Genomic DNA, 22284 nt, shown 5'->3' on the forward strand with positions numbered 1-22284 from the left:
CACACTCACAGACACAGACAGACCATTAATCAATTGCCATTTTTCCACAAACTTGAATTAAGGTCAATGTACATACAGCTTTTGTGAAAGCAAATCCCAGTCAAATGATACTAACCTGCTTTTTTTTTTTTGCTCTTCAAAGACGAGTGAGTGCACAACAAGAAGAAATAAAAAGACTCAAAGATGCGCATTTGAATCATTAATCAAAAACAGCAACTCTCAATCATGGGTACCTGCTGTTCTTCTTTTTTTTCTTCCCGTAATCAAACCCCCAACACCATCGGCAATCTCAGTTCAGGTACAAATCTTAATTTTATGTGATAATATTTCTTCAACATTTCTAAAATCTTGTTCATCTGTATATATCTCACTTCAACAACAACTTAACCCAACTGGTTTTGAGTTTTGTATTTATGCTCTTGGGTGTCAAATTTTGCACTCCAGTTTTATTTACTTAAAAATATTGTCTTTATATTCATGGCTTCTGTTTGATGCTCTTCACTTGCTGCAACTTTCCTTACAACACTCAATACCCAAATTTATATCATCTTTTCATGTCAGTCTTGTTCATTTGATATAGAATCTCACCTGACAACTTCATTCTTCCTTCATATTCTGTGTTAAACATTTTATTGCCAGATTTCATTTCATTTCATGCCAATTTTAGAATCTTACTTCAACAACACCTAAAGTTACGCTTGTTATTTGAATTTTGTACTCCAATTTGTATGGATTTATTTGAACTCTTTGATCATATAATCTCATGTTTGATTTCTGTAATTACATAAAAACTTCACAGGCATTTCACAAACCACCATCAGCAGCAGCAACACAACCACAGGCTCAGGCTCAACATCATCAGGATCAAGCAGCAACAGCCAGTTCTTAGCACCAGGTGGCCAGATCTTGCCCCATCCCAATCTCAAGATTTTCACCTTCGCCGAACTCAAAACTGCTACTAGAAATTTTCGAACCGATACAGTTTTAGGTGAAGGTGGTTTTGGCAAGGTTTATAAAGGCTGGATCGAAGATAAATCCAATTCAAAACATAACATAATTGCCGTCAAGAAATTGAATTCTGAGAGCATGCAAGGATTGGAAGAATGGCAGGTAGCTGTTGTACCTTCTTGCTTCAATCTTGATCATAATGAACTGCAAATTTGATGATTCATTAATTTGAACAGGCAGAGGTGGATTTTCTAGGAAGGCTTTCTCATCCCAACTTAGTGAAACTATTCGGATACTGTTATGAGGGTACGGAATTGCTACTCATATACGAGTTTATGCAGAAAGGAAGCTTGGAAAACCACCTATTTGGAAGTAAGTAGTCAGTCTTGCACATGTTGCTATATATCACAAGGAATTTCCGTGAAAATGGTATAAACGAATAGATTTTGCAGGAGGGTCGACCGTTCAGCCACTCCCGTGGGATATACGGCTCAAGATTTTGATCGGAGCGGCTCAGGGCCTAATGTTTTTGCACACTTCCGAGAAACAAGTGATTTATAGAGACTTCAAGGCATCCAACATTTTGCTGGATGGGGTAAGTTTTTATTTAGAGAGATTTGATGGTTTCGTTTTTTGATTTTTGATTTTTGATTTTTGATTTTTGATTTGGTTCTCAACTGTTGTTGGTTTGACAGTCTTATAATGCCAAGATATCAGACTTTGGGCTTGCGAAAATTGGTCCTTCGGCTAGTCAATCACACGTATCAACACGGATTATGGGAACTTACGGCTATGCTGCTCCTGAATACGTTTCTACAGGTAATCTGAGTCCATTAAGCTAACAAGCCACACCACACCACCTTGGATTCGTTTATGGTTCAAGTGGTTGAACCATAATGCTGTTCCATTGTAATTTACAGGACATTTGTACGTGAAGAGCGATGTGTATGGTTTTGGGATGGTAATGGTTGAAATGCTGAGCGGCATGCGGGCACTTGATACTGGCCGACCAGCCGCCCAACAAAATCTGAGTGACTGGGTGAAACCGTACTTGGCTGACCGAAGGAAGTTGAAGAATATAATGGATTCACGGCTGGAAGGAAGATACCCTTCAAAGGCCGTAGTTCAAATCGCCCTATTAGCCCTAACGTGTCTTGGACCCGAACCGAAAAGCCGGCCGTCCATGAAAGAAGTAGTGGAAAAGCTAGAACAACTTGATGCTATGAAAGAAAGGGCAAAGGTACCGAGAGTACATCATTCACCATATCGACATGGGCAACAACCCGCTTCGCATCATCGTATTTCTCCACAACCACAACCACAACCACAAGCTCAAGCGAGAAAGCAGCGATCACCAATAACAATATAATAATTACAATTAATATAATAATCCATGAATGCTGAATTAACTGCCTTTCTTTTTCTTCTGGTATGACTTATGTATGGTGTTACTCATTTGAATTGTTTTATAGTTTATTTCCATCTTTGCACAAATAACAATATAATAATTGTAAATTGGTGACCTTGTTCATTGAAGAAAATTCTAGCATTGATTCTGTTAGAAAGGTAATTTATAAAGCTTGATGAGTTTATGGTTTTCGTACATAATCATACACATTTCATCATGCATAAAATAAACAATGCCCCAAATAGAATAACATGCATATTTGTTTTAAACCCTTTTGAAATAATAATGAGATCTCTTAATTTCCCGTCGGGTTAAGGTCTTACCATCATCGGCACTTCCCCGGGTTACATGGTTATCCCTTGTCCGGTCACCCATCCCTAGAATATGCCATCCCTTATGACTTTTGACTTCTTTCCATACCCTACAAAAATATTAATTCTTTTATAACATGCTAATTAATATTTAAAACACGTAAACAAATAGCATGCAACCCACAATAATAATTCATAATGTTATAAACCCATAAACATGTACATAAAAATATCGTAATGCTCAAATAATTTGTACATAAGCATGCATCACAGTTAAAATCTCATGAAGACTCACTTGAATAGCTCAGTTTGGCTAAACCTCGTCCCTGAGTAATATCCTATAACATGTAATTATATTTCAATAATTAGAGTATTGACATTTCCCACAAAAATCAACCCGAAAGTCAAATAGGTCAACTTTGGGGTAGGAATGGTCAATGGGTGAACCCCAAGCATACCTCGTCGCCATATACCCCCCTCCCCAATGAAATTCTTTTCACATCCAAAATAAATTACGACATATTAAACCCAACATTTAATTATATACAATTTTTGTTATAAAAACGTCCGATCCCACAATTATCTAGTCACAACTCCCGAATTAAGTTAATAAATTACTTCTTATAATTTAAATATGAAAATCCAATTAATTAATAACCTTTACAATTGATGTCCAAATCTTGACCAACTTAATCAAAACATCCCGATTTATTTCGATTAATCCAAGTAAATAAATGAGTCTCAAGTCTCCTTTTAACAAATACCGATTTTATCAAAACAACTTGAGTCTAACCGAACTCGACTGAAACAAGTCGGCCATGGCTTAAACCTGGTCTAGCGTCGGCCGGCTCAACTCGACGCCCGGCCCAACCCGGTCACACCCTTGGTGCGGCTATCGTGAACGATCTTCGGTTGAAATATTTTTCCGATCGTTTTTCACCAAACTTTTTACAAAATCTTATATATAATAATAGTCCCAACTTGTATCCAAATTTACAGCCCCTACGGTTCAATATTAAACTCGTATTTTGAGTTCTTGTACCCAAATCTCGTCGAGCCGCCGCCACAACAGTTTCTAGCCTAAACCGCTCGACGTACAAGCCACCATAGCCCACGAGACTTGTACCAACAGAAAGATAATTGAAAAATGAAACCAACCATATATTATACATCAATTTTGGTTGAGTATTTTACCTCCAATAGCCGTTTTTGTGCGGAATGACCCTATGCCGCTTCAAACTCGCTATCTCTCTCGTTTCTTGATGAAATCTCGAAATTCCAAAGACGTTTACTTCCTTATACCCTTAGGAACGTCTCCACAAAATTTCAGCTGAACACTCCAATTTATAGATCATCAAACGGTCTATAGAATAGGAAAAGCGTGAATTTGGGGAATGATTTCCCAAATTTCAATCATTTCCAAATTAGTTTTCTACTTTTGGCAGAACTAGTCATTTTTGTTTTTCTTTCTGCATTTTCATCCCAAATCAATTAAATACAAAATGCTTCATTTTCTTTTTATTGATTTTATTTATTGCAATAAAATCATATTTTTCGAGTATCGACACTTTACTCCGTATGTCGTTACTATTTAAATTTTAATCCTTAACATTTATTTATTTTACGAATTATAAATTTTTAGGGTATTACAATTACCATTGCATAAAACTAGTTTCTAACAAATAATATTCATTATCACAACCAGCCTTGAATTTTTTACATAACATAGTGAGTGCAATGCTTTTGAGCTTTGGCTCATGGCAGGCTCCACGGGTGTAGCAAGCAGTGTGGGTCAAACTTCTTCAAGTAGCCTATCCTTAAACCATTTGTTTTTCTTCTTCTTTATCGGATATGATTATCGGTCCTTACATGTTCATCCAGTAACGAAAGTTACCTAGTAAGCATTTACCGGGTAGACATTTAGTAAACGGCTCCTAAGCCAACCGATTTGTTGTTCAAAAGTTATTAGGTAATTAACGTGACTTTTTTCTTATTTGAAGTTGAAGCAAAAGAAGGGGAAGAAACTGCGTCTAAAAGGACTAAGTGAAGCCGGGTGTAATATTGGTTGGACATTAACGAAGTATAGTAACATTTTGGTTTATAATTGATAGCAGTATTATGATATTGCCCTTTTATTATAATTGATACGTCATTTTTGTAAAATATTTAACCATCTGGAATATTTTTGTTAATTAACTTATCAAATGTTTAATAATGATTATAAATGTTTTTATTATATGATCTTGTTTAGTTGTTAAAATTTAAACAAATAATAGAGCTAAAGATGTAATTTTTCTTAATTGAAAAATACGTATTTCACAAAAGAATAAAATTAAAAGAATGACATGGATTTTTTAACTGAAAAAAATACAAATTAAAAAAAAATGATGTGAAATTTTCCTTAATTGAATAAAATACAGATATCTAAAAAAAATTAAAAATTACATGGATTTTTTTTCTTAGTTGGCATTGATAAAATAAATAAACGATGCCACATCAATAAAAACCTGATCCTAGTCAACATTTATAAGTCATCAGATAAATCAAATATTTAAAAAATTGATATTTTACAATTAAAGTACCAAAATATAGGTTTTAAAAATATATTACCTAAAATATGAATATGATGAAAATACTTTGCTTTTTAAATGCAATTTGCCGTCCACTTTATGTGTGAACTCAATAGACTATGTGTTTTCATATACCATCTTCATGTGTACTGCGTTGGTGTTCTGTTTTTGCAATACTGAACAAACCAGTAGATGGATTCGTCTTTTTTGTAGGGCAGACTCTTGTTTTGGGAGTAACAATGATGGAAGCATTAAGGAGTTCTTTTTTTTAGTCATATAAGCAGTGGAATCATGAAAGGACCGAGAGTTGGTAGCAACTGGTTCAACTCTTTTCAGAAGCCCTGAGCTTCCATCCATTCCATCTTCCGCCATTTTAACTAAGCATGAAGCTAGCACGAGAATTAAGCAAGGCCCTTATCAACAACATCAACAATCCGAGATTTGCTTGGCAGATCTTCAAACGCATCGCTTCCAATCCCAACTTCCCACCCCATGCATTCATCCCATCGCTGCCTGTTGTCATCCAAATCCTTGTCGGAGCCAAAATGTTCACCCAAATCAATGCCCTTCCGCAACTCCTCCTCACACACCCAACCCACACTTGCCACCACTCTATGATCTTGCTCGTGCGACTTCTAGCCAAATTGGGTCATGTCACTCTCGCTATTTCTCAGTTGCAAACCCTTCGAGCTCACCACCCCAATAGACCTCCCCCAGTTTCCTTGTACAACCTACTTATTCGGTCCTCGCTTCGACAAAATCTCCCACATTGTGTTCGTTTTTTGTATGAAGATATGATTATTTCTAGGGTTTCCCCTGAAACTTACACTTTTAACCTCTTGATTGGTGGGTTGTGTGATTCGGGTTGGTTAGAAGATGCACGGAAGGTGTTTGATAAAATGCATGAGAGAGGATGTCTACCTAATGAGTTCACTTTCGGAATTTTGGTTCGTGGGTATTGCAGGGCTGGGCATGCTAGCCAAGGTTTGGAGCTTTTAGAGGTAATGAGGAGTATGGAGGTTGTTCCTAATATTGTTATTTACAATACGTTGGTTTCAACTTTTTGCAAGGAAGGTAAAACTGATGAAGCAGAGAAGCTAGTCGAGAGGATAAGGGAGGATGGTCTCGTTCCCAATGTAGTTACTTTCAATTCCAGGATTTCAGCTCTATGTAGTGCAGGAAAAATTTTGGAGGCTTCCCAGATTTTCAGAGATATGCAAGTAGATAAGGAGTTAGGCTTGCCTCAGCCTGACATGATAACTTACAATTTGATGCTTGAAGGATTTTGCAAGGGAGGAATGATCGAGGAAGCAAAGACACTGGTTGAATCTATGAAGGAAAGTGGTGTTTCCTTGGAAGTAGAAAGTTATAACATATGGTTGTCGGGTTTGGTGAGAAATGCAAAGCTTTTGGAGGCACAATTAGTTCTCAATGAGATGGCAGAAAAGCACATATGGCCAACTATTGTCACATACAATATCATGATGGATGGTTTATGCAAGAATGGTATGCTGCGTGATGTGAAAATGGTCATGAGTTCAATGAAAAATGATGGAGTGGCTCCTGATGTAGTCTCATATAGCATCCTACTTCATGGCTACTGCAAAAAAGGGATGATCAATGAAGCCAATAAACTTCTACGTAAAATGATTGCAAATGGCTGTTTTCCTAATAATTACACTTGCAATAGTTTGCTAGAGAGCCTATGGAAAGAGGGTAGAGTATTGGAGGCGGAGGAATTACTGAATAAGATGGAAGAAAGGGGTTATGCCTTGGATACGGTGACCTATAATATTGTTCTTGATGGGCTATGTAAAAGTGGCAAGGTGGACAAAGCAGTTGAAAGCATGCATGAAATGCGGAATCAAGAGAATGCTGCTCCCAGTGACCTGGATAATTCCTATGTTGGCCTTGCCAATGACGATAACAATAGGAATGGTTGCACGCCTGACCTAATTAGTTATTCCACCATAATTAATGCATTATGCAAGGATGGGAAGTTTGATGAAGCCAAAAAGAAGTTCATAGAAATGATAGGGAGAAATGTATACCCAGATTCAATCATTTATGATATTTTTGTATGTAATTTATGTAAAATGGGAAAGGTATCGTCGGCTTTTCGGGTTCTCAAGGACATGGAGAAAAAAGGGTACAACAAGAGCTTGCAAACATACAACTCTTTAATCCTTGGGTTAGGAATGAAAGGTCAATTCTTTGAAATGTATGGCTTGATGGATGAAATGAGAGAAAGAGGTATCTCTCCCAATGTTCGTACTTACAATAATATGATAAGATGTCTATGTGAATCAGGGCAAACTGATGATGCCACTAAACTATTGGATGAAATGTTGACTAAAGGTGTGTCTCCTAACATTTCATCCTTCAAGTTATTGATCAGACCTCTATGCCAAATAGGAGAGTTCAGACCAGCACAGGAGGTATTTGATATTTCATTAAGTATATTTGGTCATAAGGAAGTGCTATACAACTTCATGTTCAATGAATTAGTTGCTGGAGAGGAGCTCTTGGAAGCAAAGGACATTTTCTTGTCTGCATTGGATAGATGTTTTGATCTAGGGAACTTCCAATATGAAGATTTCATTGGCAGACTCTGCAAGGTTGAAATGTTAGAATGTGCCAGTGATGTTCTGAAAAAAATGATTCAAAAAGGATACGCATTTGAACCCGCCTCATTTATGCCTGTAATTGATGGTTTGCGCACAACCGGAAATAAACATGAGGCTGATGAATTTGCTGAGCGGATGCTGGAGATGGCTTCAGAGCTTAAGGTTACAAATCAAGTTAGCCGAAATGTTAGGGTGTTTAACCGCAAAAAAGTTTCAAATAACAATGAAAACAGTTGGCAGAGCATACTGCACAGGTATGGTTGTCGTGGAGTTTCTTCTTTAACATTTTCTCCATTCCAGCAAATTATCAGTTTAGCAAGGATGATTCTTGTTCGTATTTATATGGTAGTTCTTTATAGTGGATGATTAACTTCTGATGGTTCATCTAAACCTCCCTCTAGTTTTTTGTAGTTGATGGTTACTACTTCTTAATGTTCATTAACAATCTCTTTCTGTATATTGAACATGACACACTATCTTTATCTGATTGTTGACAGGGATGATGGCAGTGGTGTGACGCTGAAAATTTTGAATAAGATACAGAAAGGATGGGGTCATGCAAACATATCAAATCTGCAGTCCCCCAAGTATGACTTCCTTGATAACTGAAGGAGTACTGATTGAAAGTTTGAAACTTTCCAGAGATTGGCTATCTATCTTCTCCTGTGGTTGCCTGATTGGTGTTATCCCTTGAAGCCAAGGCTAAACTCTAAAGTATTGAGTTAGTCTTGGTAACTAAAATTTGGTAATGTTATCTTTTCTCAATTCAATTTTTTTCTCTTATAGGCATGTGTTTTTATTATTATTATTATCTCAACTAATTAACTAAAGCCTTCAAATGATATTTTACAGACAGTAACTTCTTTTGGGAGGAAACTGCTACAAAAGCACTCTGGCGTCGAAAATGTAGCAGAGTGACATTGGAAAGATATTTGTGTATATTCTACAGCTTAGAGTGCTTAATTGTTCATCTACAATAAGTATAAAGGTAATTTTCTGTATGATCAACAAATGTTTACAAGAAACCATTGTAATCATTATCTATGATGTAATGTAATTTTCTACCTATCAATAAGAAACTCCGATACATGAATGATCAAGTTTCATTTGTTCTCTACCACACAATATTCATGCCGAATCTACCAGTTCTCCTTTTTCTTAATCCCTTGAGGTGCACACTATGGTGAATCCAAATTTTGTATCTCTCCCACCCCGCCTATGAAAATTCCAACTTCTTCCACTTTAGGATTCCCCATACCAGTTGCAAGTTTTCCTTCGAAAGATTTCAAGTTGAAGTTAACTAGTTGACCATTGTCAAGATTACAAATTATAGATTGTGTTGGTTATGTCAACAACATTTCCCCTTTTTCATCATTGAAGGGTATTTTACACATTTAACTTAATATTTGAACATTTTATGGTAGTACATGTAAAGTCAGTTATTACAGTTTTCATTGGAAGGAAGGAGTACAATATAATCACAGTATCACATGATCCCATCAATTAAGTAACAGCTGGCTAATGATGTTTTTGTACCTTGATTGTCTTTCTGTTTAGACTATCACTCTAATTGATGTTGCAGAGAGGACCTATACAGACAATTGGTTATAAACTCCAAATGAGCCATTATCATCTTTGGGCTTACCAATGTTTCATAACAGGAAAGAAACAAGAACAAAAGAAAAAGAAGTAAACTACGGGGAATTCCATGTTTAGTGTAAATTACATGCTTCCATGGTGGAGTTTTTTCTGGTTGGTTTAGCATGGCATGATAAGTGAAGCCTAATATTTTTGGTGTTCATGACAGTTGTGATTATTAATTAAGTGGTTCAAATTTTGTTCTTCAAAACACATCTTGGTTAAAATAGATGTAAAACAATATCAATTTCACCATTGCAAAAATCATTTACAAGCTTCATGAAGTGTGCAAAATTTTCTTTTCTAATTTCCCTATATCCAAGTGCCAAACCTTGGTTCAGCCACTCTAGTCGTTTGGAACCGACAAATCATTTTAATATGCAGTCAGAATTTCTTCAAATATGTCCTTGAATTAACTTTTGAGATGCCCATAAAACTCAAAGCTTCCGAGAGAATTTGCTTGTAAGCTACAGGTACGCATTCTTCACATCTTCTACTTGCCGCATCCTACTAACGAGAGTTAGAAAATAATTCTTTTGTCACGTTCTTAATTGACACATTCTAGTGTCATGCTTTCAAAACTCTGACTGGCCCTCAATTATGAACTATCCCCGAGTCAGATTCACCATAAAAAATGTGATTGCGCCTGCATTAAATTGGTACAACGAGCTGCCATTTGCTAATGATTCCAGTACCATTAGGGTCCTAGCTTTGTGGCTGTTTGAAATACTCCAATAGCATGAATTTAAATTCTTGGGCCTAACTAAATAACTGGTTCTTATAGTCGGAGCTTCTGTCTTCTATTTTATACATCCTTTGCATTAAATCTTGCACCTGATGTACCAAGTATTTTAGATAGCAAACTGTTACTGGTGAATTGGGCATTAAGTCGATGCACAGAAGTTACTAAAGGCAGGAGGTCAAGTTGCTGGTTTTTCTTCTGTCCAAACGAACGCTTATGTATTCATAAAGCCTTTGTCCTTGACCGTTTGCTATAGGGGGGGAGTGCTTGATACAATTGCAAACGTGAGCTACTGATTTTAGTATTAAAAATTGGTTATACTACCTAGTTGAGACATTCAGCATTTTCTCAATGTCAGAACTTATAGTTACCATTTTACTCTGGTACTTATGTCTGATCCTAAGAATTACTAGAGCATGTTGCAGAACGAAGAGGTAGAAGACAACGAACTCTGATATCCTTGCATCATGCTTTTTTACTGATTCTAAGTATTGACTTTAGCTTTCAATCTTGTAGATGTAATAAAAGCAGGCATTATGGCATTAATCAAAGCATGTTTCATATCCAGGTTTTGATGTAGTCAGGGAGCATTAAAAACATAGAAGCAGAGAAGCATATGGAGCTGCAGCAAACTTCTCCGATGGTTCTTATGCCTACAAGATCTGGTTCAAGCATTTCCAGATATGAATGGTACAATCAATACAATGACTCAAACTCCTAGTTACAAAAGCATGAATGCTAATTATTTGTTATATAGTAAAATAACTCTCCACAAACTCAAGTCTTCAATCAACGCCATTATATCCATGGAAAAACATGGATGAACACAAACTTAATAATGCCTGTGTCCTTATGGGTGGATTTATATATAGAAGTACACGTTCATCTATGTATATAGAGGTAGGTTCATAGGAGAATGATATCTATTTAAGAAAATAAGAAAATGGCCAAATTACATACAAAATCACATGTGATTTTACATTAAAGGCCCAAAAAGTGTGCGGGCGACCCTATGGCCGAGTGGCAAGGTCGCCTGAATCACATGTTATTTTGTACGTGATGTTAGTGTAAAATGACATGTGATTCGGCCATTTTCTTATTTTCTTAAATAGGTACCATTCTCGTATGGACCCAACTCTCTCTCTCTCTCTCTCTCTCTATATATATATATATATATATCACTCCACTGCCACAACTACCTATAAAAGATCTTGTTGCTAGGATGGACCATCGCCAGTAAAAGAACTTCCAGATTCCGGATGAAAAGATTGGTGAAGGAAGAGTTTAATTGTGCATCTCTTAGATGAAGTATTTAGGTCCATGCATTCCTCAAGATCTGCATCACAAGTCAACAATACCCACTCAGAGTCATCATCCAAGTACTTAAGAGTGATATTATCCATATCGTCTATGCTAAAGCTCCTCATTATCTCTCTCTGCAAATCTCCCAAATCCCAATGTTGGGACATACTCAATCGGATTTTCTCTTCACCGTAAATAGCTTTTACTCGGAAACCACCTTCATCTCGTGATATGGGATTGCTTCTCTTCAGTAGAGGCACTAAAACCTCATTAGAATGATGATAGTCTACATGTGTATCTCTTTGAGTCCTTACTAGTGACTTCCCTTGAGCTTGTCTTTTGACCAAGCCACTAGGTTTTTCTGCATATAAGGCGTTTTCTTTTGAACAACAAGGGCTTGAACCAGAATTGTGGCTGGCACAGGATGAGGAACAGGATGATGTCTTTTGAGATTTGAAAAGGTTGACACAGTCATTAGTTGGCTTAGGACTAGGTGAAACTGGAGAGCTTAGTTCTGGGAAGTTCGTATAGAATGATTCAAGTTGAATAGTACCCTCGGCTCCTTGGACTGAATCGATGATGAGTTGGAGTTTCTTCAGAGAGTGCCCTACTTTCTTTATCTTTCGAGAAGGCCATCTCGTGATTCCATGTTCCCTGCATATCCTCTTCAAAGTTGTAGGGCAAACTGAAACCATCGACCAAAATCAATAAACTATAATTACGTTATTAGAGTTTACAAGGGAAGTTTGGATTATTTCATATAAAAGAGATGGTGCCTAACCCCCAATGCTCTTGGCAGCATCTTTGAGGCTCCCAGGAAAGTATTGCTGGAGAACTGGGAAACTTATGTTCCTCTCTGCCTTTACCCGCCTCTTTTCTTCCGATCTTCTGGTGCCTGATGACCGCCTTCTCCCTTTGGGTCCCAAATTTGGCTCACGTTGTTTCGCACATTCAGGCAATGTGGACCGACGATAGATGCTCTTTTCGTGATAATCCCACTGATTTATCACTTTGAACTCTTCTGGTTCCTCCTTGTGAGACCCCATGGAAACAATGAAACTTTCACCCCTCTGTTGGGCATCCAGCATGTGGGAAATCCAAGAAGATGCATCTTGAGTAGCTGTTTCTTTTACTGACGATGAATCTTCTCCTGCTAATTCCTCATCATTTATCACACGTAAACTCCTAGAAACATGTTGTATCACAGAAGATATTGAACTTAAAATGTGCTTTTGTTCTTCCTCGTTTCTGCAATCATGGGGAAGGAAGAACTCCAGAATGAAGTCAACCGGTCCCATGTAGGTGCTACGGAGGCGTATTGCTACTGCACCACCTAGTCCAAACATCCTAGCATGATCAGCTAGAGGATATTCCGTCCTACAAAAAGCCTTGATGTCCGTAGCAAAGCATGGTTTGTTTGTTCCCAGTGCTTTACCAGCAATACCTTCGCCTCGAAGCAGGTGCCGTTCAGCGCATGCCTCATGAAAGCCCAAAACATGGGGATTGTACACATAGGAGGCAGAACTTATGACAGAGATGCAAGTAGCAGATTGCTGCTGGCACCCACCTCTACCTTGCTGAGTACACAGGCTCCATGTTTGAGCCAAGGGAAAACAATGTGTCTCACATACAGATTTCAATACTTCTCTGATCTCTGCCAAAACAACTTGGTAGGATCCATTGCAATCCTGATTTACAGAATCGTACTTGTTTTTATCAGAAATGAGTTTTAAATTGCAACTGACAGATTGATAAGTATTTAAGGTATGATACCCACCTCTAGTTTTGGATGAATTAAGAACTCRGAACTCCTTAGATCAAAAGCCTGTAAAAATAAGGTCTTAGAAATGATTGAGCTAAGAACTTAAGATAGAAAGCCAGAAAATGTGATTAGAAACATATACAAAAGTTGATTAAGAAGAGACCTCAAGAGCYTTACRGATGTTATTGAGTGGATCATGATAGCTGACATTCTGAGATGTGGTCACGATCTCAATGACACCCAAGCAAGTTCCGCTCCCTAGTTCAAAAACTGGAAGATGAAGAGAACCACCAAGGTKCAGCTGCTGAGCAATATCTATAYGGGGGTCCTCCTCTTTCCCAAGGAATTGAAAAGCAGGAGTGCACATGGGGTACTTCTTCAAGAAAACAAGGCTAGGTAAGCCCAAGAATGCCTCTGAATCTTCATCAGTAGTAAAGTGTTGGCTCCTGGAAATCTGTCTATAATCCAGTAGGCYATTGCTCTCTGAGTTGAGGATGAATGGTTGGTCTTMTGTGGTTAGGACACATTCACCTCCTCTAGGTACAGGCAGCCATAGTTGTATAAGAATGTCTATGTCTCTTGTGGACTCTTTTAGATATTCAATTGCCTGAATCAGCCGCTTCACTGGTGTTTGATTATCAAAGAATGTGTTTATCAAAGGATAATCAAGAGAAGTTCCAAGAGGTTTCACATCTATTTCATCTTTAAAATACCTATGAGAAGGATTAGGGTTCAAACGCCTCAGGTATGTTTCTGAGGAATTAAGGTATGATGATGATGAATCCCAAGGGTTTGAAAATGACAAATCATATGATATTTGATCCATTCTGCTGAAATCTAGAGCATTTTCCTTCATGGATCCAAACATGGTGGTTGTTTGAGGCATAAAGGAGGCGAGATGGTCTTCCATAAAAGAACCCTTTCTTCTTCAAGTTTAAATTTTTAAGATAATAAAGTTAAGAAAAGTAGATGTGCAGAAAAGGAGGGAGAAAATGAATCAGGAGCCAGAACAGAGAAGGTTCATGTATAGGTAAAACAAGAAGAGGGACTTCCAGGAAGGATCTGTTTCGCCTGTCTGCAGATACCTAATCAGTCTGTGCTGCACGAACATCCTTCTTTCAACAAATGCCTAGAAATTTACAAGTGTGCTTCGGATAGAAGGAACAAAGTGCACAATATTTCTGAGGTTCGGTATATCTAAGGAACAAAAATAACCCACTTTGAGAACTCAGGAAAATTCTCAAAACCCCAAAGATTAAATATAAAATCTAGCACAAAAATCTAAAGAAATATCAAACGAAATAGGAAGCACAGGGAAGACTGGCTAGCAATGTTGTCTGAGCTTTCAGAACAGGATTCAAGAAGATGAAGGGTGATCAGATGCAGCTATATGATTGGTAGATAACTTATCTAACAAACAGTTTGTGTAATTGCACACATTTGCATATCCGCAAGTTTCCACCTTGTAGGCATTTTTATAGAGAAAATGAGAATCTAGAAACATATAATTGTTAGAAAATAGAGGTAGGAATTTAGGTGGGAACTGTTCGCACGATATGCGTGTATAATTAAATAATGTGACGAAAGTTGACCAAGTTGAAATGCCACAAGTTTTTTTTATTTACCAAGAACCTTGAGATCGTGTCTTCAAATTGTAGGATGATAGTTCTGTTGATAGAAAGGAAGGATGGATATTTAATCTAAAACTTGTGTGGTATGTAGAAGGTTAGAATCTAATCTTTCTGTGTTGGTTCAAGACTTTTGACTAATGAGATTCCTTAACACACTTTAACCTTATGTTTTTTGGGTCAACTCTTGTTTACATGTGGTGAAACAAGTAATAAGGTAGATCCTGATACACAAAAGGGTTGGTTTTTGCATAGATTGAGAAGTGAGAAGACAAGTCTTGTTATTTTTTCTTGCATTTACACAGAAAGATACCTAATGTTGCTCTGAGATGATAAAGAAAGTCTATGAAGCATATGATACCTTAATCGACCACATTCTTTTTTTTTTTTTTTTTTTTGGTTTTTGAAAGATATATATATTTCTAACAAGGATTGTTTGAGACGACATGGTATCAGATACTCATATAAACTTGTACGCTTTTGTTTCTTTAGATTAATCGATGAATTTTGGGTATCGTTTCTTTGGCTCATCTTTTCTATATGTTGTATACAAGGATAAAATGATAACCTGTTTGGAGTCTTGGATTATATGTATTGTGGTGATAAATGTGGATTTTTGTATATATATTTTGAATGTGATTTCTAGTATGGTGAAAAATCGTTATGGATATCTGTTTATGATTACATATAATACATACAGCAGTGATTAGAAGAAAAAAGATTTTTGTTGTTTATGTTTGATAAAAGAATCTTGCATTTTTATAAATATTTTTCAGAAAAACAGCCTGAAGTATGAATATCAACATTTTTCATATATGGTATGGTTTTTTTGGGATAGAAGGAGTAGATTTAAAAAAAAGACTGAATTTGATTTGATAGTTGATGGCCAAAATTTGTAAAGTTATATGTTGTTATATTCTAATTGTGTAGAGCAGAAGAATGTTAGAATTGGAAGAGGATGGTGTATGTGAGAAATCACAAGGATAAGAATAGGAGAAGTGATTAGGGATTGGAGTGTTTATTTTAATAATTTAGTATGTGTCATGATCCATTAATCTGGAGATTTAGAAGAGAAAGTGACAAATATAAGTGATGGTAACGTCATCACTTGTAGATATATATATAAATGTAATTGTTTGATAAGTGGCCATTAGATCATCCCAAGGGTTTCCAGATTCCAAACGTGACATGAATGAATATGCTGACTTGATTGATTGTCTCTTTTGTTTGCAGTTAAGGGTCACAGAGTTGCAATTTTAGACCCAGATTAAAAAGGCATTGTTAAGATTCGAATGGATTAGATGGCGATGGCATGCATAAGTATTATAGTAGTATTTGAATGGTTGGGTATTTTTAGTGAAATAAAGAAAGAATGAATGAATGTAATGGTGGTTAGATTTGAGTTAGAAGAAGGCATATAAATGAAATGAATTGAAATGAAAATTGGTGACGTATTCAACCCCTTGGGAACGTGGAGAGTCCACGCCCTTTTCCTTCTCCCTTCTCCCTTCTCCACTCTCCACTCTCACTCTCTCATGTCGCCGCGTCTTACCCCCACAAACATTTTACCCTTTTCATTTTAATCTCTATATTAAGATTCAACTTTTTTTTTATATTATATTCTCATAATTAATTAATTCTTACGGCTTATTTTTTATTTTCATTTATGCCACTTACATATTATATAAATATCATTTCATTATATTACTAATTTATCAACTGAACATAAGTGGTGTATTAACCAATGATTAGATTTTTAGCTAAAACTAAAACTCTCACTAATTTACTAAATCTAGTTATTTCTTTCAAAACTCCAAGAGTTGTGATTTGTCAAAACTAAATCCATGATCATCTATTTTTTTTTAGATCCAACGGTCAATATAGGTTCGTTTGTTTTCGTTTTCCTTTTCTTTTATTGGGGGAATAGAGTTGGGTTTGTTTTCCTTTTCCTTTATTGAGGGAATAGAGTTGGGTTTAGGTGAGACGTGTAAGAAGTGAGAACCACCTTGCAACCATCAATCCAACCACAATGATTGCATGTCTCTTTTTGTGATGAACAAGTGGTGTCCTGTTCTTTTAGTTTTCTGCATCTGTGACATATATATATATGTTAAAATATGCTACAGTTTGTTAAGGTTTCATTTTTTTTTTCTTAAGTTAATGTTTGTGTGGAATATCCATGTTCATGTGAGTAAAGGGTTTTGTGAGCCTTAATTTCCCATGCATGCATCAAACATAAATAAACAAATCATCCTAAAGGCTTGAGTCAAAATTGGAAGGGTTATGGAAAAACTTAATTAATTATCCACCTAACCTAAGTATGAGAGTATCATTGCATCCATATCTCCTTCTGAATCTCTCTTGTATTACTAGATCTGAAATCAAATCTGCTTCTTGTAATTTGACCATGCATACAATGGGAGATTTAAGACCTAATTAAGGGTCACTTAATTGCCTAATATTAAGGTCTACAAAAAAACCCTACAACATAAAGTAAGAAACGCAAGAGAAAATGAGCAACGAAAGTTCACGAGTAAATTTGTTCATCATTATGTATGTTTAGTGGCATTTGGTATTTTGTAATTGTTTGGTGTAGAAATAAGAGGCCATTATATTGTTTCAAGGAAGAACACCCCTAATGTTAAGAATAGAGAAAGAAAAACTTGCATGCATGGAGTTATGAGGATGAAGAAGGCCAGCCAGACAAGTCGTAAGTGACTTCACAACTTGCAAATCACTAAGGATGTTCATGCAATGTGTAGCATACAAGTTTTTTAATTAGCTTATGGTAAGGTATGGTAATGTAATGTCAGATAGTTTGTGTTCAATGAGCTTATTAGTATCATGATGACTTTTGTACGTGTAGAGTGTGCAAGCAAAGACAGACAATTAAGCCTACATTTATTGCCATATGGGAATGGGAATGGGAATGGGAATGGGAGTCTTTAATTAATACATGATTTTCAACAATTTCATAAGGTGTACGTGTATTGTATATATGTATGCTTCATGTTTACATGTCTTAAAACCCTTAAGTTATGTTACATATGTTTTGGTTCGTTTTAAATAAATACTATGTATGAAAAGTTTTTGGTTATGTGTGTGGTGTCATGTACGTATCGAGTCGCCAGTAGTGACCCCCCCCCCCCCCCCCCCTCCTCAAATATGCATAGAGACAATACATTTATCGTGTGGGTACCATTGTACTTGGTAGTGATACATATTACTAGTACATACTTGGATCGCTTTACTTGATAGGTTCATATGAGACAAAGATGAACCCTGCATGCCTTAATTACCGGTTTAGAATCGAGATCTCATTCACTTTATTTCATGCCAAATCCTTTGCAAAAACCATGTCAAATGCCCATGTTATTTTGTTTGCCCCCAAATCTCATCCTAGCATGTTGTTCTTTTTAGGCATCAATTTAACATCATAATTAATATGCATAAGAATCGATTTTTATCTTCTTGTTTCATCAACACAACATAAATTAATTAATGTTACGCAAATCTATGACTTGAATAGAAAGCGGACACATGCAAACCATTCTTAGCATCATATCATATGCTATACAAACCAACCATGATATATGTATATATATATGAAGGTTAATATATATATATATATATATATATATATATAGTACCAAATCTCTTAAAAAAATATGTTTCTAAAACCATCCATACATCGGAATTCGTATATAATTGACCAAATAACTCAATTAATTATTAGGTATTTGTTAGCGCTATCACCACATCCAATGAAGTGGCTGCTGACATAACATGACATGTTGTATATACATACAAAAAATAAACATAATAAATCATTGAATGTATATCTTATCTTAGAAATTAATGAAGATTCAATACTAATTTAAAAATAAAATATCGTTAGTTACGTCTTATACATATATAATCTGGGTGGCTTTTCTATTTTCTATTGTATTTCTTTTGTTAAAAATTAAAATAAATATATAACACAATGTGTTTGTGATTTAAAATAATGTGCAGTGCAGTGCAGTGCAGGCGTGCATGAAGTAGTGAGATGGGTTGACTTGGCCACAGTCAAACTTTGGTTATTAATCAAAAAGTCAACTCTTTCAATAATTCCATTTTTTATTATAAAAACTTCCATTATTGGTAAGATAACAATATCTCCAAACCATTTCCATAACACCAAATTATATCCACTCATGTTTCATTTTTGACTTCTTTTAAACAATTTCTTCTTATTTATATATGTGATTTCCTATTTATTAGTAATCTAGATGATATATATCTCTAAACTTATTTACAAATAATCACATAATTTATCATTGATTATCACAACAAAATCATATCTTCAATTTATTTAAGTATTATTACATTATTATCGTCAACAGCCGCATTGACATAATACTAGTAACATTTAATAAATAAAGACAAATATAAGATAACTAGAAAATTGTGCATAAATACTAATTTATTTTCATTTATTCTAATTTTTATTATGTGTTAATTAATTTAGAGTCTAGAAGTGTTCTCGTATTTTCGTGAAATAGGGGTTTTCTCGTTTGAATCATTCCCTATATATATATATATAGGGTCTGATTCACGTGAGACCACACTTTTACATATGAAACTTCATAGTAAAACATTGTAAGGGTAAAAAAAATCTAAACCTTTACAAACACATTGTGAAGGTTATTTTGGCAACGTCATGTTGTAAAGTTTCAAGTGTAAAAAAGTCGTATCACGAAAACAACGCAGTCTCACATGATCCTAAGTCTATATATATACCTTAATAAAATTTTCTTTGTAATGATAATACATTTACTTAATGATAAAAAATAATTCTTGTAAATTTATATTGAGGTTCGTCTATTTGACAACTATATGCTAACTCATTTTTTGAGTTTATTATAAAAGTATGTTTGCATGATCATAATCTAGCTGACAAACTTGCTGATTGAAACGTCACTTAGAGTAGCGCTTCAATAAGCTTCTAATGTTTTATGCCACTTTTTTCGATTATACCCCTAATGGATATTAATTATTAATAAATAGTTATCATAAATTATGTATTAATATTAAATATTTAGAATTATTGAACATATTAATTATTATTATTCTATATATCTAGTTGACAAAAAACAAATATAAGAAATTTAAAAATGTTTTTGTAAGTACATAAAAAATTAACGCTACATTTTTCTTCTATTTCATAAGTAATACAACCTTTGATAAATGATGGTATAAAGTATTTAATCTCATTACAATTTTTTTTTTGAAGAATTATTGATTAATTAAAATATATTAGGTTGACAATTTTGTATTTATTCATATTATACGTAACCATTATTTAAAATCATCAATTACTGTAAAAAAATTTAAAATCCATATTTGATTACAGAAATTCAAATATTATACATACATATATATATACTCAAGTTGAAAATCTATAATTAACATGTTACATAATTAATGATTTGTCTTAATAATATTATGAAATTTTAGAACTGACTAATCTTTTAAGATATTTTTTTGTTATTTTATATTTCTCAACTAGTTTATCAGGTAGTATTTACAAAACGTGATTAGTTAATTAAGTAACTTATCAACTGACATCTAGTTTGCCATACATAACGTTAAAACTAATATACTGTTAATAAATCATGTGTTCGTTAAACGGGTTTGTCATAAACTTGCAATGAAATTTTCAAATATTTGAAAGAAGAGGTTTCTATACACAATTTTATGAGAAAACGAAAATACATTAATTCCTTTGATGCTTTCAAATTGACAATTTAATACAACCGTAGTTATCACTGATATGTTCCAGTAATTAAGATGTGATTGCATTGTATATGAGTGAGGTTATGGATTCGGGCTCAAGCACCGCTTCTTTGCCACTTGGATGCATGCACCAATCTAAACCAGTGATGGACCTAGGGGGTTTTGTAGTGGCACGTGTCATTATTTCGTTCCTCCATCGTAGTGTAAAAAATTATAGGATCGTGAAAAGTAGCACCCTACCAATTTGTTGTGTGCCAGCGTATATATTTTGAAATTACAATGAGGACATAAGTTTTTCTTGGTAAAGTTGGTTTTTGCAAGACTTTTCTTCCATCCTAGACTCAAGTTTGAATTTGTTAGTGTCATTTTTTAATTTTTAGCTTTTAATTTAAATATGAGAGCACCCCTTCTCCCGAAGTTCGGTTTGGAGGTCCTAGTCAACATGTTACGAAGCTCCAGTCTGGCGGTTCCCTTGATGCTTCTAAGCCGCTTTGAATTGGCATGTGCGCCCCCTGCCCCCAGTGGCAATTTAGGCTGGAAAGAGGTGCTTTCTACCCCTCTCAAGTTTAGGTTGTGAATAAAGCAAGCCATAAAAGAGCTGAAACTATACCTCCCTTATCCCTCTAGACCTATTCACCTCACTAACCCCCCATCCTTTAAAATCAAAGAAAGAAGGTTTCAGCTTGTTGATTTGACGGAGAGAAAGACTCCGAAGATAGATAGTGAATGGGCCATCAGGAAGAGATCTCCTCTGGAGGCTAGCCCTCGAAAATGCTCCGCGCCTAGCTTCTTTTGTTGTTGAGGCCTTATTTATGTCAGAGTGATTCTCCAAAGAGTGAAAGTGGAACAAGAGTTGTCGTGATAGGTGTTGCATCTCCAAAACATAAACTTAAAATTTGATAAGACATGTTTAACCACCACTTGTAATTTTTATTTTATCCAAAACATAAATTTAAAATTGATAAGATGTTCCAATTATTTTATCATTTGTTTACAAATACAATATGAATATATCATGTCGTATTGTATGGAGACATGAGTAGCTATCATCAAAATAATACATACTTTTGAATTATGTAATTGTTATATAGCTTTTAAAGAATAATTTTACCTTCAATAATAGATAAATAAATAAATAAAAAATTTGTAATGAAGGATAAAATTTAAATTTAAATATTAATTGTAAGATAAACTAAAATAAGAATATATATATATATATATACTAGAAACGTACTCGCGCAATGCAGCGAGATACATCATGATTTTAATATTTCATTTTATTCTTTATCACAGTCGATGTTATAATATGGCTTTATGTGATTTTGAGAAAACGATAATGTTTTTATTTTTGAATAAAATATATGTTTGAAGATATCATAAAAATTTGACAAAAATATATCGATATTAGTATCAAATTAACTATTTGAAATTTCTCATTTTTTTGTAATTGTTTAATTCAATTTTTTTATAATTTAATTTATGTATAATAACGAAATAAATTTATATTTGGTTTAATAATATAATTTTTTATAAAGATAATAATTATTTATTTTGTTGGAACTCGATAATT

General features: G+C 34.8%; 3 protein-coding genes across 4 annotated transcripts; 2 read left to right on the top strand and 1 right to left on the bottom strand.

The window, feature by feature from the left end:
• The first annotated feature begins 225 nt into the window (after positions 1 to 225).
• Positions 226 to 2464, top strand: LOC112525113 (probable serine/threonine-protein kinase PIX13). Its single transcript, XM_025135074.1, has 6 exons — positions 226 to 298; positions 800 to 1110; positions 1185 to 1320; positions 1401 to 1543; positions 1644 to 1767; positions 1869 to 2464. The coding sequence occupies exons 1-6, from the start codon at positions 226 to 228 to the stop codon at positions 2315 to 2317; spliced, it is 1236 nt and encodes a 411-aa protein (XP_024990842.1). The 3' UTR covers positions 2318 to 2464.
• A 3045-nt stretch (positions 2465 to 5509) lies between these two features.
• LOC112525582 (pentatricopeptide repeat-containing protein At2g17140) lies at positions 5510 to 11257 on the top strand. 2 transcript variants are annotated; one of them, XR_003070436.1, is made up of 4 exons: positions 5510 to 8118; positions 8362 to 8609; positions 8717 to 8852; positions 10813 to 11257. XR_003070436.1 is itself a non-coding variant. In XM_025135767.1 (2 exons), the coding sequence occupies exons 1-2, from the start codon at positions 5621 to 5623 to the stop codon at positions 8471 to 8473; spliced, it is 2610 nt and encodes an 869-aa protein (XP_024991535.1). In that variant the 5' UTR covers positions 5510 to 5620; the 3' UTR covers positions 8474 to 8877. The 2 variants fall into 2 exon arrangements, 1 of the variants encoding a protein (XP_024991535.1); XM_025135767.1 differs by lacking the exon at positions 10813 to 11257 and having other exon boundaries at positions 8362 to 8877.
• A 204-nt stretch (positions 11258 to 11461) lies between these two features.
• LOC112525065 (protein NLP4-like) lies at positions 11462 to 14194 on the bottom strand. The gene is made up of 6 exons (XM_025135003.1): positions 14000 to 14194; positions 13472 to 13927; positions 13324 to 13371; positions 12328 to 13234; positions 11938 to 12231; positions 11462 to 11859 (listed from the first exon to the last, which is right to left on the bottom strand). The coding sequence occupies exons 1-6, from the start codon at positions 14192 to 14194 to the stop codon at positions 11462 to 11464; spliced, it is 2298 nt and encodes a 765-aa protein (XP_024990771.1).
• Positions 14195 to 22284: the final 8090 nt, after the last annotated feature.

Source organism: Cynara cardunculus, assembly GCF_001531365.2.
Source record: "Cynara cardunculus var. scolymus isolate 2C chromosome LG 13, CcrdV1, whole genome shotgun sequence".
In the NCBI taxonomy this organism is placed as follows: Eukaryota; Viridiplantae; Streptophyta; class Magnoliopsida; order Asterales; family Asteraceae; genus Cynara; species Cynara cardunculus.